Source organism: Cyprinodon variegatus, unplaced genomic scaffold, assembly GCF_000732505.1.
Source record: "Cyprinodon variegatus isolate N-32 unplaced genomic scaffold, C_variegatus-1.0 Scaffold484, whole genome shotgun sequence".
Taxonomy (NCBI): Eukaryota; Metazoa; Chordata; class Actinopteri; order Cyprinodontiformes; family Cyprinodontidae; genus Cyprinodon; species Cyprinodon variegatus.
Window position 1 is genome coordinate 200,326 of NW_015150937.1, and position 17,643 is coordinate 217,968.

A 17,643-nucleotide genomic window follows, 5' to 3' on the forward strand; every position below is an offset into this window, starting at 1 on the left:
TATTTTATCAGAACTGCTGGTAAAATTAATGCTACCTCCTTTTAAATTGACTGTAACTAAAGTTTAGTCAAAGTAAATACTTTATAACGATTTGTTTTCCAGGGATATATATCTGACAAACACTTCTTTTCAGTATTTTTAATGAACACAATGAATGATGGTGAAACTAAATCTTTTTAGACCTCTATGTTGAAGAACTTTAGCAAAAATTAGAATATTGCGGTCATCAAGTTTGCATAATATCCATTAGACTGGTGGTCTGCAAACTGCAGCTCCGGACCTGCATGTGGCTCTTTAAACCCTCTACAGTGGCTCTTAATAGTGACTAAAAATGATATAAAGAACTACCTAATATAATACAGTATGAAAAATAACAGTCTAAGAAGCCTTAGGGGGGTTTATAAAGAATGTTTGAAGTGAACTTTCACAACAGGATATTACATTATTCTTTTTGTTACCTTAGAAATTATTTGTTTAAATATAATTTTTCTACATCAAACAATATAAAATAGAAGAATCTGTGCTACATCATTATGAACCCTTTGATGATTTTCCTTAGTTTAAAAGCTAAAAATACAAATACATTTATTTTTAAGATGGCAACAGATTTCCTATGGCAAATATTTACCCCAAAATGTGTTTTATTAGACAGTCATTCAATATTTTGCGCTTCTAAATGACTTAATAAGCCAGACTCAGGGAAAAATAGCTGTTATGAAAGTTTGTAGATTCCTACATTAGACTGGACAAACATCATACTATCACAAACAACCGAAAAATACAACAGAAGTTAAATCTTAGAGGCTCTATCAGTAAACTTAAAGTATGTCATAAAAAGATATTTTAATAAGGACAATGATCCAAAACATGACCATATAGGGTCATCTCAACTCCCCTGAGCTAAGGCTGCTTTTAATTCAAATAATTGCTTCTTCCCCGTTTTTTACCACATTTTTAATTTGGAGATGAAAAGAGAAGAAATAAAAGACTTTTTTTAGGCCTTTTCAGACATCTTTAACAGGGGATGATGACATCCCTTTACCTGACCATGACGCTCCCAGACTTATGATAAAAAGATGATTCCACTGAAACAGAAATCTAGAAGAGAGTGATAAAATAAATCTGCTTGATTTAAATCCGATGTAAAACTGTTTGCACATCAGGACTGGAATACTTGGACGGCTAGCCGCTACCAGAAGAGCACAAACTGTGTCCGTATGATTGGAGCCTCTCTAAATCGATGCAACAAATGAAGTGATCTCTGTGTTAGAGATATATGAATACATGGGGATGATCATGTTATCAGTATTCTCCTTCTCCTTCACCCCATCTGCTTGTCTCACTGCTCTGCCAGCATCAGCAGCCTCTCCCTGGATCCACGCTGCCTCCTGCCAAATGAAAATATGCTAATGCACTGGTGTGTAACTTTCACTCGATCCCTCCCTGAGCTTCAGCTGTTGCCAAACCACTCCTTCCCTACAATCCCTTACTTTCCCACCTCCGTGCCCTTTCTTCCTCTGCCCCAGCCCCCCCTCCACCTCCAACGCTTCTCTGTGTAGACCATGGTGTGGCCAGCCAGGCTGCGCTCTCATGGGGTGGAGAGCCAACATCTGGTGGCTGGCTCAGATCAAAGTGCCCCTCTGGAAACGCACCAATACCCACGCAAACATGCACACACACAACTGCTGCAACCCAACAACAGGGGAGCGCTGACTAGAAGAGCCAAAATAAGAGAGGAAAGCAGGAGAGAAACACTTTGGTCGAAATGTTTTCATATATGCTGTGAGGGATGAAAGATGCCAGAGGAACAGCCGCATCATGAGTGTGGAGGTGTTGGCTGAACAAAGTGCCTCTTACTGTCCACTCACCTTCTTTGCACTCCAGGGCCACCCTCGACTCCAGATTGTCCATCTGCATCTGCAAACGCTTCAGGGTGCGGTCGGCGTCCCTCGACTTCCTCTTGTACGCGATCAGAACCGCAATGATGACCAGCAGAAGCAGGCTGCCGCCTAGTGTAATGCCGATGATGGCAGGTGTGCTGAGAAGTGTGTCGGAGTAGATCTGCAGAGTCCCGAGTGAATGCTCAAAGCCACCGACACGGACCTGGCAAAGAAATGAAGGCAGGAAGTGATTTCTCTAGCAAGTGTATGGAAGACCAAAATAAATCAAAGATAAAAAGGAGGCACATAGAAATAAATCCAACATCAAAATTGGAATTAAACGGATAATAATACTGCAAAATATTAATTATTTAGCCCATTTGTAAAGTAGAAACACTTTAGACAAATGATTCCAATGCAGAGATGTCTTTCAAGGTCAGACTTTAATTAGAAATCCTGCAAAAACCACAGGGAGAAAGGAAAGAGGGAAGGAAATATGGAAATGAGGAATCAAGAAAAGAAGGAAGTAAAAGTAGGAAGGGAAAACCAGAGGAAGAATGGACGTGTTTCTTCCAACCCTGGATAAAAATCTCAGTAATATATCACTACTTATGTTTTATTATATTTTAGGCATGAAAACCTTTAAGTTAAAAAAAAAAAAAAAAAAAGGTCTACTTGCTTAACCTAAAAACAGACGGAAATCGTTTTCAGTCTTTATCTGAGCTGGAGGAGGAAAGTATCTGCACCCTGATTGTCTTAGACCACATCATAAAGGTTGAACACATCAAAATTAATAAAATTAAATAATGAGAAACGATCAGTCCCAAAGCATCGTTTCCCACCCCCACATCCAAACCCCCTTGAACAGGCTCACATCTTTAAAATAAGAAAAGAAGGAGGCTAAAAATAGAAAAAGACCTCTCATGCCTGCTAGCCATTTTTTGGTTTCCACTGAACACCAACACTGTTCAAATGCCAGAGAGGATGCCAGCCAAAGCAGACTGATCAAAAGCCTCTAAGACACAAATACAGTGGCAGGCGCTGCCAGCGGTACGGGGAGAAGGGATGTGCGCTCACAGCTTCCAGAATACGGTAAAATGTGGAGTAATTGGAGGTATTTAGGTCAGAAGGATAGATGGATGAATGAAAAGGAAGGAGATTGATGTATGGGGGGGTGGTACAAACAGCACACTGAGCTGAGGATGCTGAATAAATGTGACAAAGAAATGTGATTGCATCATCAGATACTGACAATATGAACCATTAGCTGCATAATGGGAGGAAAATATTACTCAGGATGAGTTGAAGCTCGTTTCCAGATTTAAAAAAGAAATCCTAAAGATCTGCTACTCTAGGCTTCACTCAGATCAGGTGAAAACATCACAAGAAGTCAAATAGTTTCCTTACTGTGACTTTGTGCTCCCCAGTTAAGTTAGGCAATTCACACAGCAGCTGGCTCTCAGACAGGGTGAGGGCGCAGGGCGTGTCTCCGATCAGCACCGTGTAGTTCAGCTTAGTGTTTCCTGGGGCTGCAGGAATTAGGTTACGACCCTGGAAACAGACACAAATGTAGCTCATGAGCTAAGATAGTTGAGGGCAGCACCATTCATACATAGCATTTCTCTGCACTAAAATTAACACCTTATGAAGGAAACATCTACTTTAGACAGCTTGACTTAGGTACAGACCACTCCCCAAACTCTTCGATTGACTTTGCTTTACAATCTTCCCACCACTGTGGTTAACCTTCTAATTGTGTACCTCTAACTCATCTAATTTAAAATTCATAAATGCTTTAAATAGATCACTATGTATTAATGTCCAGTTTAAAATGTATTGAATTTTTAAAATGTATCAAGTTCTTATTGATGTTCAAAGCGCAAAACTGAATCATAATCTGCATTTTTATAACAGGTCATTTTCACACCCATCTTTAATAACCCTCCATGTAATAATGTACCTATAATAAACAGATTCATCCCTTTAGTTATGTTTTTCTGCTGGGGTACATGTGTGAAAACTATATAAATCAGTTTTATTGCATTTCTATTGTTTCATTCTATTTATTCTGTGTGTTGAGGTGAAATGGAAAAACTAAGAAAGATATATTAGTCATGGACAAAACAATCCACAATAAGTTCAATCTACTATTTCCAACTCTTAGTTTGGCAGAGTGGGAGATAATTCATAAATATTAAAATAGCAGAAAATTCTTTGTGTTTTTTGTGCAGTTCTAAAGGTCTTTACCCCAAACACAGCAGGGCATATACAAATAGTCATTATTATATTTATAGATAGTGAGGAAATATCTGCTATTCTTCTTAAAGTCCAACCCTTATTTGCTATGAAAAAGAGGCTTTGGTTTTCCATGAAATTGCATAATAATTCCCCCCGTCGCTCCTGAAAGGCTTTGAAGTTCAAAGGGTGAGGAGGGGGATGTCATTAGACGGGGTGGGTGGGGGCAAATGCTCATCCTATACAAACCTGCGCTGCCTCTGTTGTTCATAGTAAACAGGTCTGTGAAGCCGTTTTAAGATTCAAATCTGAGCAGGTTCCTTAGCAACACATGGACCCACTTTAAAAACACGACTTGCTTTGGAGCTGATTTGAAAGGGACGGTAAAAACATTTTTTTTTTCCATTAAAGGTCTTCGACACCCACTGAAGAAAAGCAGGTGGAGGAAAAGAAAAAAATTTCTTAATGTCAAACCACAAGGAAAAGAAGAATGCAGGAAAAGCAGATGAATTGTTAGCAACTCATCAACTAAATTAAGGAGCTTTCTGCTACATCTAACAAAGAAAAAAAAAATACTATAAGCAAGATTAAAACTTAAAAGCTGTTGACAGTCATCCACCTAAGAGGGATCCTGCTATCTGCTAACACAGTTCTTCCTGTGAGGCGGTTAACCTTCCTCTGTCCTGAATTCCTGGTGTTTGCAGACATTTCTGCCTCAGCTTCAGAGTGTAACCTTCACTGTAAAACAGCTTTCAAGTTAAAGCACAATAAACTCAACCCAAACATTCATATTCCTCTCACACATGCCAGGTAAACAGAGAGAAAGCAGAAAGGAAACAGGAAAGATGAAGCATAAGGGGATGAAGGAGGGACAGATACACGGACATGTTAACTAGGGAGGAGAAATGAGGGGGAGGATAAAGGAGCATTTAGCAGGAGGATGAAAAGAGAAGGCCAGAAAAGATAAGTACCATAAGCGGAGAAAAACTTACCTTGAGTATGAGTGGTGAGCTGGGCTTCAGCTCCAATATGCCGCTGAGACTCAGAGACTCAAAGACCGGATCCGGGTGGTAGCTGAAGGTCTCGTTGATCACCAGTACGGAGCGCACGCCGTCCATGACGAACCCGATCTCGTCAGGACTGGTTCCCATCTCAGAGAAGCCTCGGTCCGATTTGGCCACAGAGGGCGCCAGGCAAATCATGACGGTGTTGTTGAGAACCGTGCAGTTCTAAGGACACAATTAACAAAAGTGTATATTAAACATCCGCTGATCGTTTTGCTCTATCTTTTCATTCCTTTGGAGTTTTTACTGTTACCAGAAATGAATCCTTTCACAGTGGAACCTTTCTCACTTATCTTAATCACAAATTACATTTATTATACCTGACTCATATTTTATAGTTAAGATAATCACTTAAGTTAATAATAAGTAAAGCATTGACTCCGTTGTCTTAATCCATCAGTTTAATGTAGAAACATAACTTCAGAAATGATAGAACTATGAATTTAAATTCCCTCTTGTGATGGAATTAAAGGGGATAAATGGAATTACAGCTAAATTTTAAGTTATAAGTAAGCCGGAAAAAAATAATAATAATAATAATGTTAAAGGAGTGAATGTAATACCAACTATCTTCACAATCAATGAAAACTGAAAGGCTTGGCTTATCATTGCAGTGGTGTAAGACAGATATAAGGAAGGAAATGGAGATATATGCTTATTTTTTTGCTAAATGGTAAACTGATCTGTGTCACATAAGCAGGTCACGTCTTTACGCCCACCATAAATGCATTTCAAGATATCGAACATTATCATCAGGAAGGAAGAGATTTAAAACCGTTCCAATCATTTCGGTACGTTCTTCAGGTTGGCTTTATGAACTGCAGTCCAGGAGCATGCTGGTTAAAGCCTTACCCTAAGAGGGTCTAGATGCTAAAAAGGCTGAGAAATGCCCCTTTTATATTTTTCAATTGTTGTGAATTAATTTGCAGTTTTTGTCAGAAACATTTAAACCAAAATAAGTAGATTTAGCTTAGACTACAGTTGAAATGTTGCAAGTCCAGACACAGCATCCTCTACATATACATACATATTAACACGCTTTTTCTGATCTTAAACTTTTCTCTAAATATGACCCTCTTTTTTTTTCCTATCTAGACTTTGCATATTTTGTTTCTTTATTTTATACACTAGGAACCATGCCCTTTGAATCTATTAGAGCTTCACAGTAGGAGGAAATAAAAGGTTAGCTCAACAATGAGCTCTGCTATAGGGGCTAAAACAGGGTTATGTGATGCGACTGATTAAATGTGTCTGTAACGACATAATGAGGAAAAGGCGGCCTAATAACATCAGTGCTGTAATCAGTGTTGATATCATCTGGAAATACCCAGAGGGTTTAAACACTTAGAACAAATTAGCCCATAATAACAGAGAGGAACTGAAGTGGTCAGCTTGTAGCTCCTAATGACAACACGGGATGGCAGAAGTGACCTTTGGACAGTTCCATGTCTGGATTTATAAAGCTCCTTGAAAAGTATTCAAACACCTTTGACAGCTCAGCTTAGAGTAAGATAAACTGAGCTATTTGCTATTTGGGAATTTCTATAGACAGACTGGTTTTATTCAGGGGTATCAGGCTAAAAGAGGTCAAAAAATGTTAATGTATGTCCCACTTTTCAGTTTTAAACCTATTGAAGTTGGTCATTTAAAGCTCGAGGGGTGTAAATACTTAAACTAAAGATTGTATTACATCTGTCACAAACTGAAACATCATCTGTTTGTGTACAAACACAAAAGATTGAACGGTGTTTATAGGTCAATAAATACACCTCTCTGCAGTTATGTATGGGAACAAAGGGAGAATGTGGGATATTTTTTTTTCTACTTTTGGCTCAGAGTGGGAAATGGAAAAAGGTTAGCTGAGCCCCGTGGTGAAGGGTGAGGAGAGGGGGGATTTGCAGGAGCAGCTTTATTGCTAGTTGACATTTCAAAGGTTAAACTGCTAAAAGGAAATTCAACATCAAAAACAAACAGAAAATGGTCCCTCGGCAGCTTGGCCGACAGGTCGGGACTACAAGTACGCATGTGGATAGTGAGTGAGTTTAATCTAGCAGATTTGATGAAGAAGGAATCACGTTTCTAGGGATGCATGTAAATAATCCTCCTCTAGGTGGCGCCTGATCAGGTAGTTGGTAAAATATTCCTCTTTGGTATGGGGTGCGCCTTACTGTACCTGATACAATAAACCAAACCAAATATAACAGTTTGTGTTATAATGGAAAATACCTCAGCGGGTGGGAAATGTAATATTAATGAAGGATAAAATAAACTTAAATGCTCAACTGTAATATGTAGCTCTTAGAATTTGACTCCTGTCACAATACATTATAAACAGGAACATGCTGCCATCTTATTTTTTTGTTTAGTCTCAATCAAATGGCAGCAAATCAATGGATTTAAGCAAGTAGACATGGAGAAGATGTGTTTTTGGAGTTTGGACAGAACAAAGAAAGGCTGTTTAAGCAGGGGCGGAGCTACATGAGGGGCCAGAGGTGGACAAGACCAATAATTGGCCACCCCTACCATTGTTTCCCTCTAATACAGATGGTGGCAGCAGTAATAATCTCAAGTGAAACCTTCTAACTTATTTAACATTTAAATTTTTCAAATGTTAACAGTCACTTCACAACAAAAACCTTGTGGTTAATTTTTCTCATCAATTAAGATGATAAATATCCTGTATTTATCATTATCATTATATTCATGCTCTTTTCAGAACTAGGTTTTGTCTTGTAGGGTAAAGAGAAAATTATTTCTCTGCAAGTCATATACAAGTCCTCAGAGATAACCACTTTAATAATAAGTAATCTGTTTAGTGTAGATATTAGTACATGTAAATATTAATTTTATGCAGAACGATTATTGATAAAAGTAGGTACGTAATGACAATGAATAAAATGTTCGCCCCAGAACTCAAACCTGAAAGAATTTTGTCCACTACACCTTTAATTTAGACAGCATGAATGTTTAAATATGTGTCCATATGTTAGCAAAGGCTGTAGAAAAGTATCTTTAGTCTTTATTTAGTCTTTATTTAGAAAATATGGATGTTGGATGCGAGAACATGGGGCATCCAGGTTCAGGATGGAAGAAGTGAAACTCGTTGCTTTTAAAGGCTTGTGTCGACTCACGTCAGGAAACTTAGCTTCACCAAAAATGGCAGATAAAAGAGTAGAAAGTATATGTCTGCTCTAAGGAGACTTAATTTCAGCAGCCATGTTCAAACCGTCAGAATTTGGCTCAGATGATATAAAAGCATGACACCATCATTTCTTGGAGGTTATGTTTTGGGAGGGGACACTCTTAAACATTGCATAATCATGAAAGAACAAGTCGTTTTTCTATGTCCACCCATTATAACCAGTTTTCAGCAGGATAATGCACCATGTCACAAAGCTCAAACCGCCTCAGTAGATCCCAGTGGCTTCTATTGGGCAGATCTCAAATCAGTGAAGCAGCTTTGTGAGACTGACATCAACCATGTGCAGCAACTTTTATCTTAGTATGAAAGCTTGTTGAATCTTCATCAGAAATGGATAAGCAGGTAAAAGGAGAACCAGTTTGGCTAAAATAAGATTAACCTTGAGAATGAGCATCAAATCAAACCGAACTGTTTATTAAAACATATTGAACAGTTCAGACTAAATATCTCAGCTGTTATTGTGCCATTAGAAATGTCTGCTGTGGGAAATATTTACATATTCCTCTCATTAATCACAGTAATCGATGGCTTTTCCTTGGTGAATAAAAACAGGTGCAGCAGTTTTCAAACTTACATTTTGTGACTGTGCCGCTCCGTATTTGGCTCTCATTTTGGGCTCTTTGATGGTGGCCAGATTGGTTCCAGTTATGGTCAGCAACAGGCCTCCGCTAAAAAGAAAGACAAAAGAAACCCTCTTATTAGAAAAACAACAAATATGCAATACCAAAAGAAAAGCAAGATTTTTCGAGGCTCTCTTGCTTCCTACAGTGTTTTCCTGCTGCTTTTATGCAGAGATAAATGCGACTAAATCTGTTCTCTGTGGGATTCAGCAGGACCCTTCAGATGGCGATTCACCATTAATGTGTAGCCTTTCACCTGCTTATTCATGGAAACCCTTTTTCCTGTAATGAGCGTGATGCTACAACCGTCATCTGAATGTTAAAAGCTTGTTTAAACCCAAATGTAGGCAGGGGTGAAGAAGATGATTATGTAGTTATTTCAGACTGCAGAAGCCTTTGGCCTCCACTCGCTGCATTGTAGCAGAAAGAAGACATACAAGAGGTGTAATAAAGCTGCATTTTTGCCTTTTTTAATAGGAAATGCATATAGCAGAGGAGTTAAGTAACACAATTTTGACCTTTACAGGAAGATGTGATGTCAACCAGCAGGGACACGGATAATGTGGGCGAGGAGCCCGTATCACCACGCGGCCTCGGTGACAGCCTCTATCGGCCTGTGAGGCTGAACTTTATCTGATTTGAGGCTTTCTGACAGATTCTGTTTAAGTTAGTTCACAACTTATCTAAACCCAGAGCTAATGTTGGTCACCGCTGGCAAAAGAAATGATACTCTGGCTGAAAATGCTTTGGCTCAAACTGTTTTGCAACAGGGCAGAGAAAATCTCTATCCAGGCTTATCTGGTATAATAGAAAGATTTGGACCATTTTAGTGTTTTAGTGTCGCTTTTTCCACAGCAGCTAAACATAAACCGTTAAACCAAAGAGCTTAGCATAAAAGACTGTCTCTGGGGCTGATTTTAGTTGAACTTTAGGTACAATTGGCCCTAAAATGGACTGAGACAACACCCAAGCTAAGAAAACGCAGAGGGGCTGAGAGAGATCGCTTTGCATGGTGTTATAAGTTTACTGGGAAAAAAACTGAAATCATAGATGTACAAAACAAACTTCAATATATTTTTTAGGCCTGAAATTTCCAGATTCCTCTGCCGTATTTTTTGTCTACATTAAAAGGTTTCCTCAGAATCAACTGAAGTTTATTCTTCTTTTTCTCAGGTGTAAAATGTGCAACACAGAAAAAAGAAGGATCTGGAAAAAGCAGCTTGATCATATCCAGACTGTCACGGATCCCTGTAGGAACTACTTTAAACATACAACTCTCAGTGAATGTTGTGATAATGTGTAAGGACTACTGAGCCTGTATTCCTCCTTCAGCGTAAAGCCAGCAGTCTCTGAAAGCTCCAGAAACCCTGCAGCCAAAGCAGAATCTGAATATAACAACATACTAAAGAAAAAAAAGGCCTGACTGGTCAATAGAACAATGCTGCTCCTCTCCTGGGTACATCTAAAAAAAAAACAAACAAACTCAAAGAGCTGATCTCATTTCCATCAAAGTTGGAACCTTGTTTTATTCATCCTTCTTACTCTCAACCCTCAATTTCCTCCTTATACGATTCTTTGTCCTTTCACACCCGTTTCTCTGCATGTGAGAGTTGGTTCCCTCTGTGACGACGAGGAGGAGGATGACTGTTATATCCTTAACACAACATTTGAAGGAAAAACAAGGCTTGCAACCAGAGTCAGAGTTAAACTAAATGATAATACCTTGAAAATGTTTTAAACTCATTGGGTGACCATAGCACAGAATAATATTCTTGTAATCTGAAGTTGCGTGTTCAATTGCGGGTTGGTTCCGTCACATGTTGATGTGTCCTTGAGTAAGTTGTCTACTGATCTGCATATGTTTATATTTATTTATGTTTATGAATGTGAGCACATTAGTGAGTGTGACCCGAATGTGGCTCTGGTGCTTTTGATATGAATAGAAAACTGCTGCATAGATTCAGCTTTTTACTTTTTATTGAATTTAGTTAAATCTCAAAAGTGTGGCAGGTTAGTGAACGAATGTAAAAAGAAAATAAAAAAACAGCATCGTAGAGATAAAGGAGCGCAACAGACAGATAAGCTGTAGAACTGCTAACCTACTAATAAAAGGAAGAATCAGAGAATAAACCAAAAGCTTTTAGTAACTGGTTAGATTTTTACAAACTACCAGCTATCATCTAATCTCTAAAATCCATTTAAAAGAAAATAAATAAATAAAAGCAAATACATGAAATGAGATGTTATGGAACAAAATTTTTTGTTTTGTTATCCTATGTGCATTTTTTTTTAAAGTTACTGTAAAGTGCTAATGAACATCACAATAACACAGCATCTTGTGTTACTATCTAACATGGTGGTGGCAGCATCATGCTGTGGGGATGCTTTTCTTCAGCACAGATAGTAAAGCTAGGCAGATCTGATGGGAAGATTATTTTAGACCTTTATGTTGCGTTTGTATTTAACATAAAATCCTAAGGAGAAAATAAATTGAGATGTTTTTGGATTTATCTTAATAAAATGGGCAAAATTCTAGATTAAGAGATTTTTCAAGGCAACATACCTCTGCTTTATCAACGGTAGATCAAAAAGCTTTACTTACAGTTTAATGTCAACATATTTAAACTGATTTGATTTCCAGAGATTCTTTGGATCCCAGTTTACTCCTATTTGTTCACCTTTTCTGCATATTTGGCCAAGTGCTTCCAAATACATAGTTTTGCAGATTAATCCTGTGCTCGCTATTTGGGTTTAGGAAGTAATACCAGAAAATGTTAACTATTTGGAGGTACATAATAACCTTGCGTTAGAAGCAGGATTGTCACGAAATTTGAGTTTTTAGTTTCACGACAAATCCATCTTGAAAGAATCCCACTAATGCGTCCGTCTCGTAACAACCAGCGAGTCGGACCAATGACATGTCAGCCGTGTTTTTTGGGCGGGACATGTAGGAATGACGACAGTAAGAAGGGCCTTGCGAGGGCATTACAAACATGGCTGTGCTGGAGCCCTGTTGATACTGCAATTGACTCGGTTTTAGCTAAAATTGCGACAAAATCTCGTTTAAAAAAGGCGCAAAGAGAAGAACTTTGTGCATTAGTAAATGGGGAATGTCTTGATTCGATGCTGTGATTGGCTGAAAGCTTATAATGGAAGACGGGTACCAGCTGGCATGTCACCTAATCAGCTTGAAGTATTGTCCTAAACGTCCCTCCTTTTCACGGACAGACTGAACGGCAGCTATCCCAGATTGATAACATAGAACTTAACACCGTTCTACACTGATTAATCTGGCTACTGCCAGGTTAGGCTCATACTACCTTCAAAGTAAATAGGAAGTTGAATGTGTGTTTATGTTGGTGCACAAGAGCTGGTGTCCCTTAAGAGCCAAACAGCACAACAGTTTCTAAGTCGTGCTCCAAAGCCCATTGGCACACAGACTCTATGGCAGCTGGTGTTCGCAGAGGACACCTTCCTCTGGCTACATAAACTCATTTCAATAAGTCAAGTAATATTTACAGATACACATCTGCTGCTGCTCATCAGTCAGCAGTGCACTGCTTTTAGGAGCCTCTTTTACTGCTGCTCTGATGTCAAAGGTCAACTTTTGAAACATAAATAGACGAAATATCAAGCTTTAAGAAAGCAAAATGAGGGAGTCAGGGAGGGAAACATTGTTTTCTTTGAGAGCCAGACAGGGAGTAAAGGCTAAATAAAACATTTATGGCTCTGCAAAGAGAGTTTGTGTTTGAGTTATGATGGCTATCCTCTTTTTCAAAAAGGGTCTGAGCAGAAGGTCTAACCACCTCAAAGGATTAATAATGTATGGATGCCTTTGTGTGCGTGCGTTCTGCAAATCTACAGCACATCAAGCCGAATTGAAGATCAAACACTGTAGAGATGTAAATTATAGATAATGAAATCTCAGATACTTTGCTAATATATTCACCAGCAGGGAAAGACTGAGCCACATAGAAAATATTTATACTGGCACATTTAAGATGGGAGTTTTAGCAAATGACAATCAAACCCTAATTGTCTGTTTGGTTCAACGTCACAAGAAGACGACCTGCAGAAAGGCTGCGATAGCCGCCATACCTGGCGATACTCCAGTCGGGTTCGATCTTGAGAATGGTGGGATCGTCCGTGTAGTTGAACTTGACCTCAGGGTTTCTCAGCTCTGCAGCGTTGATGTCAACCATAACTGGAGTGGGGCCTGTTGCCTGTCCAGCCGGTGTTACACACACAATCTCCTTGCTGGTCCGCCTGCACAAGAAGAAAGAGAACAATGTAGAGATATGAACATCTGACTTAATGTTATTTAAAGGACTCAAAATGTAAAGGAAAACTTCATATTTTGCATTCTACTTGTATATTAATATAACACATGGTAAAAAGAAGCAGATTGGTACAGAAAAAATAAAACGTTGACCATGAACAAGGCAAATATTTTTCATTGAATCTATTGTTTCATCAGCTAAAACACCAACACAGCAAAGTTCAAAGTTATCTCCCTTCCTCTCCCTCCCCTCCCGTTGTTTCTCTGGCTAACAGATCAGAAGCAGCTGATCTGACTGGTCGTCCACTGGAGTGATGCAACAGCCTCACTGACACAAAGTCAGCTACAACCAGCGGGGGAACTTCATGCACCATATATTCAGCATCTGGTTTGGCCATCATTAGGTAAAGTTCTGACTGAGGTATTTGAAGTGTGAAATGCATGAAATTCTGCAAATCTAAAAGCATACTGATAAAGCAATCTAGGCATCCTTTTCACATTTTAGCACATGAGCACAAATAAGAAATTAGATCAGAATAATGACAATGAAGCAAAAATGATGCATGTTTTTTTAAAGGCCATAAAAAAAACCCCTGAAAACTAGTACAAACCGGTTTACAGCTCAGTGGAAAAACCTGAAAGTTGCTCATCATGGCACTCGCCATCTGATCTGAATGCACTTTATCTGTGTTCTAAGGAAGAACAAGCAACATTTTTCAGTCTGTAGTTATGCAAAGATTATAGAGTAAGAGTCTGAAACGTGCTGATGAGACTGCAGGGAAATGTAGTCCTAATATGTGTTGAATCAGGAGGCTAAATACAAATGCATGCCAAACTATTGAGATTTTAAGAAAAACCTTGTGATCCGCTATTAAATTGTATTTCATTACCTCAAAAGCCATATGAATATTTGTGTTTGGATTAACAAGGAGTATGAATACTGTCTGGAGTCTGGAGCAATGCTTACACCTGAGCATGAAAAGAGCAAGAGCATAAGTACGCAACTCTTCCTTCAACGTCTGCTGTGAGAGGAAGAAGGAGATGGGAAAGGAAGGAGAAAAACGATGAAACTAATTCCTGGAGCCTGTTCTTGGCACCTTGCAGTTTTTCCTGGGCGGGTTTGGGCAACTGACCAAAAACTGGGTTATCGGGCGCCTTTGATGAACGTGCTGCTGCTGCATCCTAGAGGGGGGCAGCTTCAACAACGACAACGTTCTCAGACTGAGAAGAGGCAGAGGAAAGGATGAGGAAAATAAAGAAACGTAGAAGATTTTCCACATTCCTCCGGTTCTGTGTTTCCATGGCAACCGGTTTCACAACGCTGTCGAAGTCGAGGGCGCCTGTGGTGCCGCGGACGTATTTTTTGACAAGGTTGCTGCCACACAAAAGAAGCCAGGAGAGGATATGAAAAGAAAAAAAAAAGGGAGGAGGAAAGAAAAATGAAAAAAAAGAGGGTTGTGCAGGGAGATAAGAGGATGAGTGACTCGGAGTAAATAGGCTTTGATTAAAGCAAAGGCCCAGCTGAATACAAAGACGCATTAAAAAAGATAGACTCAACCAGTTCATTACTTTGGCCGTAAAGGTTATTGCTGCTCCGTGAATGAAAGGCCAAGACTATTATATTCACCTTTCTGGTGATGTGCTACAGAGCCTCAAATTGGCCTCCACCTTTTTTCTTTTGATGTGATTAAAAAAAGAAAATCTTGAAGGGGCCAAGCTCATTAATATAACCTGCCACTTGTTGCATCAGAGACAGCAGCAACTTTGACAAAAATGCTTACAATAGAAGAAGTCTGTTCTAAAAACACACAGTTGGATTTGGAGACATTTTTTCAGATGCTGATAATTCCTATGCATCCGTCTAACTGGATCTCCTTGTCTTGCAGTCATGGCCCATCGCAACAGAACACAAAAAGAAAAATATCAACCTGATTGTCGACTGCCAACTTAAAAATCAATCATAACAACTATTTCTATAAAATGTCTGACTGGGGATCCAAACAAGACATATTTGTTACTGCAATCATTCCCAACCACATTACTCTTAAAATTATAGTGATATTTCTGCCAAAATGAGGGCTTTGCACTTACGCCTTTCACAACATCACTGAACACTAATATCAGTTTCCCCTGGGGAAAAAAAAACTACACTGTCATTCTCAAAATTGCTATGAATTACAGTCCTGCAGGTCATCCACTTAGGCGCTGCATTCCTCAGACCAGCAGCAAATAAGGGACCACCACTGGGGCCTGCTAATAAACAATCATTACAGAACTACAGATGAAGGAGGGGAATGAAAGTTGGATGAAACATAAAAGAGATGCATCAACCTGAAATCTGTGGCTACATTTTAATAGCTGTTTTTTTTAAATGCCGGTATCAACTGTAGCTGATTCCGTTTTGAACATGAATGCTTTATATTAGCAGTAGAGGCAACATCAGAATACGTATTAAAGAGGACGTTACATGAGTGCATTTACCAGTTACTGAACCTCGAACAGCAGTCTGTCTGTGAACTTAGAGAATCCAAGTCTTTTCATTCAGATTTACAGAAAAACTGCAAACAATTCAAAATCCATCAAATTTGGTGACAGATGATAGAAAACACCAAGGGATAAAAAATAGCGTCCTTACTGATCATTATTTCTGTAGAGTACTGAAGGTTTTCTAGCTACTGAAGGAGTATTTCGGTAGACAGAAGAGAAAACTTGTTTTTTATTAGAATTTTGTAAGGTTTTTTTTTTTAGAATTTTACCTTGGTAAGAAAATCTTATTGCCAAAGCACCTTAAAGGAGCTCCTAAAGTGAGCAAACATTAGAAATAGTGATGAGGACTTTAAGCGAACCTAAGAGTGTCTGAGGCAAAAAAGATGCTGGAAATAAATTATTTAAAAGTAAAATAAATTGGAAAAACTTATTTAATAATCAAATAATTATTAATTACTTAACTTTATCATCTTCATTGGGCAGGATTCATTTTACTGGCCGGATGAGTTAAAGCTAACGCTCAGAGTTGCTTTTCAGCGATTATTGAAAAAAATTGTCAACTAATGTGGTAATCACATCACATCAATACCTAAAGTGATGGGTCAAACTCTAAAACATGTCATTTGCTTAAAGATTACATTGCTTAGCAGTAATTAAGACAAAACTCTACAAATATAAAATATAAACATATACATACATATGTATATGTTTAGTATTTGGACATGTTTTCATGTGCAGTTCTTCTACAATGCTCAATTCAATTGTCTAAATGTTTGTTTATTTAGAAATGTTAATTAAATAAAAGAATCTTTTGAGATTAGCCTAAAGAATTATTAATAGGTTAATCACTTACTAAAGTAATAGATAGCTGCAGCCCTAGTCTCAGCAGATGTCTGAATCCCTCCTTGGCTAATAATGCTTGGCATGAACCTAGATAGGATCTCTGATTGTCTGTGTGAATGCACACTCAGACGTTCAACATTTTCTTTCATTTCACAGTAAAAAGGACTTCATTAAGTGACTTTTGCTCACTAAATCAAGGAGAACCTTTTTGAATATGGCCCAGATGTTTGAGATTCCAACAGGTCACCAGTCATGGCAAGCCAAACTCTAAAATGGGTTAAAACTTCTGTGAGCAGAAACCTTGGTTACTTTTATTTCAATGTCTTGAAACAGGATAAGTGTGCACTGTCCTCTGATGAAAAACAGCTTTAATTAGTACAGCTCTTGGATCGCATAACAGCAAAACATCCACTTTAAAAATAGGTGATAAAGGATCACTTTCCCTTCAGTAGAGTGATGACATTGCATCATCTTGAAATAAACCTATCTGAACGTTTGCTTTTATAAAAAAATAATAATTCTGGAATTAAACTGGAAAGCGTTTAAGACTAAGGCTCTAGATCCGTCAACATATAGAGCAGGGACTTTATACTGAACTCAGTTAACTGAGTTCCCATTGATCACGAGACTCCGCCTCCCCACACGGCGGCTACGCCCTCTTTGCTATTTGTCACCACTGTTGGGTAGCGACAGCGGGCTGTTTCAACAAATCCCAGAATCCTTTGCAAGGAAAGCTCTCCTTGCAAAGCATTTTGGGACATATCTGCTCGTCTAGTGACCATGGATGATCACTACTTTTCCAGCGGCATTCTGGGAAATTTCCGAGTCCACTGGACATTTAGACACTCATCTACAATGGTGTAATCACTATATATAGTGCACTATATATTGCACTATATATAGTGATCAGGGCGGATATTCGGTCATATACTAAATATAAGCAAGTAGGAGTTGAAAAGTTTACACACCCTTAAGTCTACACACCTTTAAAGACAGAATAAAATCAGCTGGTAAAATATGTAAAAAAAAAAAA

The 17,643-nt window shown here is 38.6% G+C and overlaps 1 protein-coding gene across 4 annotated transcripts in view; it reads right to left on the reverse strand.

The window, feature by feature from the left end:
* Positions 1–17,643, reverse strand: part of plxna1 (plexin A1) — a 235,377-nt gene that overhangs the window by 28,445 nt on the left and 189,289 nt on the right. For all 4 annotated transcript variants that reach the window (XM_015390057.1, XM_015390054.1, XM_015390056.1 and 1 more), the window contains exons 16-20: positions 13,100–13,267; positions 8,956–9,049; positions 5,108–5,344; positions 3,288–3,431; positions 1,869–2,103 (exon numbers count right to left, since the gene is read on the reverse strand). In XM_015390057.1, the coding sequence (XP_015245543.1) occupies positions 1,869–2,103; positions 3,288–3,431; positions 5,108–5,344; positions 8,956–9,049; positions 13,100–13,267 (878 nt within the window). The remainder of the gene's footprint in view (positions 1–1,868; positions 2,104–3,287; positions 3,432–5,107; positions 5,345–8,955; positions 9,050–13,099; positions 13,268–17,643) is intronic.